The sequence below is a fragment of the Gekko japonicus genome, unplaced genomic scaffold (genome assembly GCF_001447785.1).
Source record: "Gekko japonicus isolate JY-2015 unplaced genomic scaffold, Gekko_japonicus_V1.1 scaffold213, whole genome shotgun sequence".
In the NCBI taxonomy this organism is placed as follows: domain Eukaryota; kingdom Metazoa; phylum Chordata; class Lepidosauria; order Squamata; family Gekkonidae; genus Gekko; species Gekko japonicus.
In genome coordinates this window covers 559642-570863 of record NW_015172557.1, presented here as the reverse complement: position 1 = coordinate 570863, position 11222 = coordinate 559642, and the positions used below count along the sequence as shown (strand labels likewise).

General features: G+C 41.4%; 1 protein-coding gene across 1 annotated transcript in view; it reads left to right on the top strand.

Annotated features, from left to right (window-relative positions):
- Window positions 1-11222, top strand: part of FANCL (Fanconi anemia complementation group L) — a 72796-nt gene that overhangs the window by 32606 nt on the left and 28968 nt on the right. Inside the window, exons 5-6 of the mRNA XM_015421204.1 lie at window positions 1546-1649; window positions 6327-6423. Coding sequence (XP_015276690.1) covers window positions 1546-1649; window positions 6327-6423 — 201 coding nt within the window. The remainder of the gene's footprint in view (window positions 1-1545; window positions 1650-6326; window positions 6424-11222) is intronic.

Below are 11222 nucleotides of genomic sequence, written 5' to 3'. Positions count from 1 at the left end.
CAGAGAGTGATTTCAGCAAAACTCAGGTTTATTCAGCTCGATGATCAACTTCTCTAACATAGTACAACTCCTCATAGCTCGAACAGCTTTTCCATTGCAGCTGCTCGGTATTTAAACATTCCGGGCTAATGTAGCCACACCTACTATACAATTCTCAACCTATCAGGTTGTTCGCATAATTGCCCAATCACAAGTGTTCCCACCACAGACAGTTCAAATGTGATTGGACACAATACTTTTGGCGCGAATCCTAGCCGACGTCTGAAGCTTAGCATAGCTTCTCTATGGGATGATTCATACTTCATCCTCATGCATTCAGGGCAGCATCTGAATACATTACAGAGCCACTGAAATGTGCAAGTTCTTGTAGAAACTTAAGAAGAAAGTGGCAAACACCAGCAAGTTTTTCAGACTGTTCTGTCTTCATCTCCTGTAAAATAATACAAAAGTCTAGTGGCCTCTTAAAAAATAACACTAGAGTAGGTACTTTACTAGATTATTGTTTTATCATTCTAGTGGCAGTAGATGGTGGCTAGCTTGAGTATAGTGCTAATTCTGAATTCTCCTTCAATGGGGGAACTCATAAGAACATAAGAGAAGCCAATGTTGGATCAGGCCAATGGCCCATCCAGTCCAATACTCTGTCACACGGTCACCAAAAATACCAGGTGCCATCAGGAGGTCCACCAGTGGGGCCAGGACAGTAGAAGCCCTCCCACTGTTGCCCCCCCCCCCCGGGCACCAAGAATACAGAGCATCACTTGCCCCAGACCGGGACATCATCATGCTGGTCAAGTCAGTTTTTGTTCATCCCTGAATACAAATGGTTTTCAATACTGCTTAGTGAATTCATGAGATATATGGATTTGTTTTAAGATAAATGAAAAAGTGGCCCATTTGTTTTCATTGGCTTTAGTGGGAAACACATTTTTAGGTATAACGTTTCCTATTCAGTTTGGGTGAAATGTTGAGAGATTGTATTGCTCATCTAAGATATGTTGCTTTCCAAATTTCAGATAGTAGGAAGAGTCTTAGGTTTGTAGGCAATTAAAATAAAAGCTCATCTTAAAAACAGCTATCCTGCAAAAAAAAAAAAATTAGCATCTAAAATGCTACTTATCCAATTTCCATAAAATATTAGTTGTACCCCAGATGATTTTCATGTAAACAGGAAGCAGCAAATAAACTGGACGCATTCAATCATCAAATAGATCTTTTCTTTCTAGAATGCATGGTCAGAGTGATGAAGGGAGTCAGGAGAGCCTGAGAGATATGAAACTGACGTATAGCGAGTTCTCAGTAAATCATCAAAATATATACTTCTGTTATATTAAAATGCCTACAAAGCCAGGATCATTTCTACCTATTTGCCCAACAGTCTCTCCTAATTTCATATAATTTGGTTGAAAACAAAGATATCACAACTGAAAATGTTACTTGTTGAAACCACTTAGAAGGGCAAATAAATGTAAAATGAACAGGATAATTTAAAAAATGCATTGGAAACAGTTGCACAACTGTAGTTATTATATCCTCTTTTAACAGGAAGCTGCCTTGAAGAATACCCGGGAGTTTCAGTCACCAGCTCTGCCACCACCACAGCATTATTCCGGTCTTATCAGAGATATAGAAACTTTGGGTTGGAATAAGTATGTTATTTTATTATTAGGATTCTTTTGGGAAAGGGTTAAGTACAGCCCATTTAGGAAACAATCCTATTTTTATCCTTACCAGTAAAATATATTTTTATAAACATCCCCTGAATCAAAGTTCCTAATGCATTTAAAGACATAACTGAATCTAATTTTGTTTACTTTAAACCAAAGGCTGTTACACAGTTTGTATTCCCTTTAGGATAGTTAGAACAGGAAACAAAAGCAGCTTTATTGGGCTCCTATGGATGTCCTGCAGCAGGTCTTGCACAGTTAATGCTGCCTTGCAGCAAAGTGGGCTTGGTCTTTGGCTTTAGTGCTTTTTGCCAGATCCCAATTACAAACACTGCAGGAAGGTCAGACCTTTTTTTCTCTTGGAGGTGGAGGATGTCCTTATTGTTCCACCTTCTCTAACAGTGGGGGTGGTTCGCCACTTGGTTTGTTTCTTGCCTTGACTAGGAGAGTAGGGTTCTCCTGCATTGTTTTAGATGGTGCATCATCGTAGTTTTTCGTCTGTCCCTCACATATGTGCCCTTTACAAAAAGGTCTGTTTATTTTTTCGCTGCTTCTATCACGTGAAACAGTGGTAATGTAGCAAACTGAAGTGAAACTGCTGTCAGCACTTTCATCTAAGGCACTTTGCAAAAGGTTCTACCAACATGCAAACAAAGAGGGGAATTTCTTCACTGACAATCCTTGGGCCATTGGTCCCTTCAGGAGGGCACTGCACTGGCCTCAACACTGCAAGTGGAGGAGCTCTCTGTGTCTGCTTAGAGGGCCTCAGCTATTGCCACCAGATGTCGCTGCCTCAGATATTGCAACCAGTCTCCAGAGTTGTGACACACACCCCCCAAACCAGGGCCTCATGTTTATCATTTCCCCCTTGCCTGCTTGGTGCTTATGACTGGTTAAAGTAGTCTCCCTGAAACTTTTCTCTCAAGGTCTTGACAGTTTGCAAAAACAGAGGAAATGGCACTGTAAGAAGTGTGCATCTTTATTCCCTTTGTGTTCCTCTCCTGCAGAGAGTGTTCTTAGGTGTTTGAAAAACAGAAACTGTTCAACCTTCCCCATTGTCTCAGCCTCTGGAGTCCTGTCAGAAACCAACTCTTAATTCTTCAGAGGCTCCCGGGACAATCAAGACTGCTGAGAAACAAAAGCACTCTTCCATAGATAGAAATTCTCACCCACATTATGATTACACTCATTCTTCAGAAGTATCAAGACTGCGGAGCAGTAAAGGAGGAGAGGAAGATTTTTGATACAGAAATGACTGAACAGGAGCAGTCATCTGTTCCTCCCAGATGGTTTCCCATCTTTTATTGTACAGGCCATTGAGAGTTCTAGGGTTACGTCGAAAGGCACAAGAACCTCAGGTTTACCACAAAATCCAAAGGGCAGAAGGAAGTGGTACAGATTCTTCATTGGAGAACATATCTATGGCCTCAGCTTCCATCTTTGTTCACCGTTATAAGATAACTGTCTTCCTTCAACCAGAGATATTTGCTTATAGAGCCCTACAACAAAATCTGCAATTCTGTTGGTATCAGTCAGTCTCACCATGAATGGGTAACTACTTTTTAGTATCCACAATCAGAATACCACCACTTCAAGGAGAGAATAAAATGTTGGACTTACCCTGAGTGTTCCTTCTTGTTGGTGGAAAGCACTCATCCTGTTTGCTGCCCACTGTCATAGGATGGGTAAATTGTCTTATGGGATCAGAATTACTTGATTTACCATTCAGCTAGCTATATTTTTGTCTTTCTGAACCCTCTTCTCATTAATGTTCTTTCACAGTGAAATATACTGTTTCAGACTCCTTAAATGAGGTCTGTTCCTTTTTCATTCAATAGTTCAAATGTTTGGCAGAGTCCAGTTTTGGAAGTTTTGAACTGACTCAATAGGAATTTCCCCCAAATTTAAAGTTATTTTACTATAAGAACACAAAGTTCATAACATATAAAACTATAATTTGGCTTATTTATGAAATTTAAAAATATAAGTGATTTAATTTTGTTCAAATAAAACTGCAGTTATACCAACTACTAAACAGAATACTTTTATACTCTATAATGTAATATTTGTCATCTTAGAATTAGGAAAAAATGCTCATTGAAAATAGAAACCATACATTTTGTAGTAAGCAAGAGAAGGTTCATTGGTTGGACTTATATAAAAACAGTCTTCATGTAATCATAGTATTAATGTCATTTAGCAGATTGGATATGAAGCTGAATTTAGCAACATGGAAAATATTAACATCTTAAATAGTCCATTATGCATACAACTATGTCATACTTATTATGGATAAAATTAGTCCCACTGAGACAATCGTATCCTTGAAAATATGTTGTATATTTCCATAGTGTACGTGGGCACTGTCTGATCATTTTGAATGAAAATATCCTTAAAACCCTTTGCATTTTATGGTAAACCTGAGGCTCTTGTACCTTTTGATGTAACTCTAGAACTCTCAGTGCCCTGTACAATGTATCTTTAAAACCCATTTCACTCCAAAACAGTATATTTTAGAGGAGTTTCTTTTTTCAGTCTTCTCAAATTTCCAATTGTTATTTTTAAAAAATTGAAAAAAGTCTTGAGGGAGCAGGAAACCTTTTCTGGATTTTTCTCCTGGTCTTTATATTTCTATCAGCCCCTGAAAGTCTTTTCCCCCCTTTTTTCCCTTCCCTCTTAGCCATTATTTTAGATACCTTGGTCTGGAATTCTTTGTTGGGTTTACAGGGTGCTGGCAGAAACTAGGATCCAGCAGTAATGTCCACTGCTGGAAGGCATTTATATCAGTGGAGCTTGACTTTCTTGCCTCCTCTTCTGCTGCAGCCCAAAATGCCCCCTGAAATGCTGTTTTGAGGCAAAGGTCCCCTGGGAAAAGCATGTGGGAAGAGCTGGTGAAAATCAGCCGGAAGCATATAGATTTCAGAGAGCTGACAGAACAGTGATACTCAGTGGCTTGGATGTCTCTGACAGGCCACTTGTAGGTCTTCCGAACACCATTCCTCAGGTTGACAGGTGACTTTCACCTTGAAACAGCCCCTGGCAGAGGGACTGCAGGGTGATTAAGCTGTGAGCCTCACTGAACTGCTTGCCTTGTGCTATGGATATAAAGGTTCCATCCTCTCCACTAACCCTCCTCCTTTTCCACAGCCTCTGTGCACTCACCCCAGCACGTGGGCAGCTTCCAGGAAGAGAGCAAGCTGGCCACATAGAAGAGATGGTAAAACCACCACCATAGCAGCCACCTGGGAAAAGTTAGCCACAGTGGGATAAAGGTAAAGGTTCCCTTGCTCGAAAGCCAGTTGAATCCGACTCTAGGGTTGCGGTGCTCATCTCAGTTTCAAAGCCGAAGAGCCAGCGCTGTCTGAAGCCGTTTCCGTGGTCATGTGGCCAGCATGACTAAACACCAAGGCGCACGGAATGCTGTTACCTTCCCACTGAAGTGGTACCTATTTATCTACTTGCAATTTCTTGCTTTCAAACTGCTAGGTTGGCAGGACACAGTGGGATAGTGGTGGTTTTACTCCCATTTCTCCATAGACAGTTTGCTGTCCTCCAGGTGCTTTGGCAATTTCACTCTCTCACCTGACCTGCTGTGCCTCTTGCAGGAGTAAGAGTGGGAAGACAGAGGGAATCTTTTTCTCTCCAAATACAAAAGGGCTGGCTAAGGTTCAACAGTGGTACAGAGAGAGAACCCAAAATGCTCAGAGGTACTCTTGAGTATCTTAAAAGAAATAGTTATAGTTCCATAGTATTAATAGATGTATCTTATATATGTGTGTTTGGTGGGGTGGTGCACAGGCTATGCAGTAATCATGCAGCTCTTTTGGTTGATGGTAATTGCACATATGGCTCTCTGCATGTTACAGAGTAACCACCACTGCTATAGAAAGATTCTCATATCTGTCTTTCAAGGGAGCAGAGAGATCATTGGATATTTAGCCACTGTATTGTCTTTTCCTCCTGTAGGAGGATAATTCAGACCATAGAAAAATCTGGCGCCCAGCCACATATGTGGCCATTGCTCTACTGTAGGACCATTACTAGCATGTCATTTTAGACTGAAATCTCAACAGCTAAGCCCTTACACTTTCTCACTTGTTTGCCATGGGACTCCTGTGTACATTTGATGTGTAACTGTTGGTGTGTAATACATTTAAATCTCACAAACTGAAGGTGAGTTTGCTGCTACAATTCAAAATAATGTTATCCCAAAGATCTCTTTTAATATATGAACCAATATCAGCTGAATTTTCTATAGTGTATAGATTTATAATGAAATAAGTCCATTGAAGAAAAGAAAAACCAAGCATAAAAAGTCTTCTGCTTTAAGAAACTGCAGAAATGGATCAAGTAGTTTGACAGGAAGTTTAATGTGTACATAAGTAGTGGCTGACAGGAACATGCTGTGTGTGCCAAAGGTTCCAGTGATGGAAAACTGAAACGTGGTGCTCACTGACCACAGCATGAGCCCTGACACACAATGTAAATAACCCAGAGATATATGACTGCATTAAGCAGCAGACTGGTGTATTAACAGCCGTAAATCTACAACAGCAGAAATGGCTGTCATATGGATGATTTCTGATTAATATATTTGTAACAGAGGTTTCAAGCTAGTTACAAAGGGAATTATACAGGAGTTTGTTTCCTTGCTTCCAGGGTTGTGTTTGTAGATCCTACTTTTACTACCATCAAGCTAAAAGCAGAAGATTCTTGTGGTCGGCATCATCAGATCACCTTGAAGTTAAATCCAAAGGTGAATATTTTGACAATGTTGGGGAGAGATGATGTACATATTAACGACATTTGTGCCTCAAATACATTGTGCTTTTTTGGAATTGATCTTGTTTGTCTACTCAAGTACTTAAATGCTTTTGCTTGTAGTTGAAATTTTTGCAGCACAGTGGAGACCTGTGAAGATCTTTGATGTGAAGAAATCAAGCAGTACAAATAGTAAGCATTCCAGCAAGAGGAAATTAGTGATTCTTCCTGTTCTCGGAGCCTTCTGTATTGGTTTGGGAATTTGGTTTCTCTACTCCAGTATATGGTTAGTGAGATCCACAGACCTTTGAGTGAGGAGGAGCTGCCAAAACTAGGCTTTGTCAGCTGGAAGATCGTCATAATGGGACCTGGCCTGCTCATGTTCCCTTCCGGGGGCCAGGAATCAGTTGTCTCAAAACAAATCGGTAGACAGGGCCACAGTCCTAGTTCTCATACACATACATTGAGAGCAGGTCAGAGCCCATCGAGCTACTGTTAATGTAGTGATACAGTTTACTTCAAGCAAGCTCTCCTGTACTTTGCACAAGACTGTGAGCCTGCTTTTCTCTCCCTTCTGTGTACCTAGTAGCATCTCCATAGCGTGTAATAACACTGGTTTGGGAAGCAACAGGCTACCAAAGTGTTCCAAATGTCGTGTTGGAGGGCCTCTGCTTGCCATGAATCACCTGGTTACTTCGGCATGTTTCTAGCATGGTAGCCTTTTGATACTGTCCATGGGGTTTTCTTGGCAAAAATACTGGAGTGGGTTGCCATTTCCTTCTCCACGGGATCACGCTTGGTCTGAAGTTCTTGAGCAAACTTCAGAGGACGGCGGAAGACAGGAAGGCCTGGCGGGATCTGGTCCATGGGGTCGCAAAGAGTCGGACTCGACTGTGCGACTGAACAACAACAAAGCACGGTAGCACAACCAGAGATGAGAGATGATTCAGCTTGACTCCTGAAACAACTTGCTGTTGTTTCAGCAACCTGGAACAATGGCTAACAACTTGCTGTTTGTGTGCAGAAAACCTGGATTATAGCCTGGATAGGATGAAGGTAGTGTCACAGACATCCCTGTTGGGGAGGCTAGTTAGGCCAGGTTCTAGCAAGCCGTCAAACTATCCAGTTACCTTGGTTGCCAGCCTTTAGTCCACCAGAAAAGGGGGGGGGGATCTGTTAAAAGGATTATTCTCCTACAGAATAAAAAGAGTGTCTGAAGCTTTGCGTCCTTCTTGTGATCTTTTATTATAAAAGCATATATATCTATAAAAACAAGTGTCAGGTGAGGAACAAGCACGGATAAAAGTACAGCAGACTGTTTGGCATCTATGACTGCCCCCATCCACTTCCCTCCCTCAGAGTCAAGGATTTTACCTCCGTTTTTCTTTCCTTTTACTGACTGAACTGCCCTAGTAATGTGTTTTCTTCTTTGCTGAAGAAATCTGGCTGTTCCACCCTGTTGGCTCAGCCCAGGAACCTGAGGGAAGGATCAGGAGCAACGTTCCCTCTAAGCTGTGGAGTGTTGTGAGCAGAAATTCTACTTTGTGAGCTACTGGCATTAAAGTTGTTAGCGAGTGATTTGGCTACTGCATAAATTAGTTTGCTCTGGAGCCATCCTTCCTGAGCTAAGACAAAAATGTGTGAGCCAGAGGCTAAAAAACTGTGAACTAGCTCACACTAACTCATCTTAGAGGGTCTCTAAAGGCAGTTTCTAGCCACACCAGACCAGGGACCTCTCCACTCTTCAGAGCTGACTCCCTGTTTGACTAGGGCTGAAATCCGACTGCCTCTCTCCTCAGCATCCAGTTCAGAAGTCTTTCTCTGCTCAGCTGATGCTAACCATTCAGATCTCTTGGAACAGCCTGTCACTCAAGGCTCTTTGGCTCTGTGAGGAAGTAACCCTTCACAGTCCTTCTTCTAAGCTTTTAAAAGTGCAGTCTGTCACAACATCATTTCAGGCTGTCTGTCTCTATTTGATTCAACGTACTCTTTTAAGCTAAAAGTTCATGAAAATTTTCCACAAAACTTCACAGAACAACATTCTAGGATGTTGTGACTCCATTGGCATAAACAATTTCAGCAGGGAAGATTAGCTCCTTCAGACAGGGACAGTGTGACCTCCCAAAACTCTATAGTCTGTATTTGCAGAAATGCTGTGCAGGGCTGTCACATACAATGGAAAGTATTAAGTCCTCAAAAACCAGAGTAGTCAGGACACCGTAGATGCTCTAAAGCATCATACTGTGGCCAACCATGACAGTAGGGATATAGTTCTTTGAATTTTACTCTTCTGGCTACAATTCCCAGGGTACTATTATCCAGGGAATTGGGAGGTGAGGGTACATTTGCATGCCCATTCACACATGTTCTGCCTTTATACCTTTATGTGTCATTTTCCCCATAACAAAATGAGAACAATAGTTTTTAAAATGTTTTAACTTTTATTAACTACAAATGGATAGATTCAAGGAAAATTGAAAGGTAGCTGGCAACATACTTGTCAAGTCAACATAAAACACTTCAAATATCTACTTTGGCAAGCCCTAATCAAACAAACAGTTACTAAAATATTTGATAATTAAGATTACCAATTATGTCTCATTCTAGTCCATGAGTCTAGTGTGGATGTGTGCGTGTCTCTGAAGAACTTGGGAAGAAGAAATTGATGAGAGGCAAAAAGAGAATGTGAGGAGGAGGCTTGGAGATCTGAATAGGAGAGTTACACTGGAGACATTGAAAAATGGGGGTGGGGTGGCAGGACTCAGAACTGTGGGCCTGGAGAGGGGCTAGACAACAGGAGCTGTGTCAGAGCAATGGGAAGAAAAAGCTTGAATACTTCAGGCCATAGTGTGAGAAAGAGATTCCGAGAAATAGAGATGTTCATCTTTGTGGCTTCTGTGTAGTTCCACATGGGATAGCGCATGTGCAGGTCAGCCACGGAGAAGAGAATTCTCAAGATCTCTAGCTCTTTTTAAGCTATAGGAGTGCTACCTCTTCCTTTAGCATGCACTGGCATTTTCCTACCCAAACCAGCATGTGGTGGAGGAAGGGAGAGTGCTCCTCCCTTCTTTGTTGTGGAGAAGAACTTACACAGCAGAGGATTCCATAGTGGGGAAAGGAGGGAGGTATGTATGCCTGCACAGAAGACAACTTGATAAATGACAGTCATCAAGGAGCTAAGTGCAACCCTGTTTTCATCTTTGTGGCTTCTACCCCACTTTTTCTCTACTCTGAGATATCCTTGTTGTCTAGCTCTGTGTGGAGAGCAGACTGTCAGGTGTGATCTCTAAACTAACAGTTTGATTCCTTTGCATCAATTTAATGAGAGTTTACAGATTAGAATTCCAATGCCTTGGATGTATCTATTAAAGTATTCCTCACAGACTAGTGGTCTCATTAAGTAGTAATCTTGTAGAAACCAAGCCATTTGCAAATACGGTTCTTCTCATGCTAATTCCCTGTAGTTTTATTTTATCTAAAGCTAATATGTTGTCTGGTAAGGAATTAAGAGTATTACCTTTACTGTTTAGCGTCCAAAATGATGCAAGTTGTCCAGATGTAAGTAGTAGTTAATAACTAACGTTAATGTGTTGTTTGGTAAGGAAACTAACATTATTTTAGCTTTCTTGTACAGTGACCAGATTATGCAAGTTGTCCAGATGTAACTAGTGGTCATCAATCAACTCTGTTTCCCAAGATTATAGTGATGAAAGGATCAATTATGTTTGTCCTTTTTAAAAATGTGCCTGGCATTTATACTTGCCATGAGAGAAAATTAATATATAAAACGTGTGCCTGGTGACATGGGAATTTGATTTCCAGCAATATGTGTATTAAATACCAGAGCAGTGATGCTTATATGTTGTGTTTATGTAAGGAGGCAAGAAGATCAGCCATAGTTAGGCACATTTATATCCCACTGAAATCAATGGGAGAGATTTAAGTATGTGTTTCAAGTCCCATTGAGCTCAGTGGGTGAGTTTAAATCATGCTTACGTATTGTCTATTTATTTTATTGGGATTGAAATGTGCTTAACTTTGACTAGATATTGCTTAACATTATTTACATTGTAAGCCACCTCCAAAAAGTTGGCTTTCTTATTTTGGAAGAACCGTTCCTACCCATACTACTTGCAATGCTCCCTCTTAGCTGTGGAGTCTCATGAGCAAAAATTTTACTTTGTGAGCTACTGGCATTAAAGTTTTGAGCGAGCAATTTGGCTGCTACATAAATTAGTTTGCTCTGGAGCCATCCTTCCTGAGTTAAGACAAAAAGTGTGTGAGGTGGAGGCTTAAAAGCGGTGAGCTAGCTCACATTAACTCATCTTAGAGGGAACACTGCACTTAAATGGTGATTAAGGAACAATTGTGTTCAGTAACACTGGGTTCTTTCAGTTTGTAAATTCATTTTATTAGTTTCTTGGGTGTCTTTTATTTTGGCTCTTTAAAGAAAGATAATAGATAAACATTTATTTTTGATCATAAATATGTATGAAGCAAAGCTTTTAAAAACAAAATATAGATCTGTAAAATTATCTGAAATATATATATACTAGCCGTAAAGCCCGTTGTGGAGGAAGACAACGGGCCCTAGAAAGGTAGGATGGGTGGGTGGGCCATGGGTTGGGGGGGAAGCTGGCGTACCGTTCGCCGGCCTGGAGTGGGCGCGGGGTGTGTGGAAAGCCGGCGGACGGGGCCTCCAGGCCCCGTTTGCTGGCCTGGAGTGGGCCGGGAAGGGGGGAAGCCGGCGGACGGGACCTCCAGGCCCCGGTCGCCGGTCTGGAGTGGGCCAGG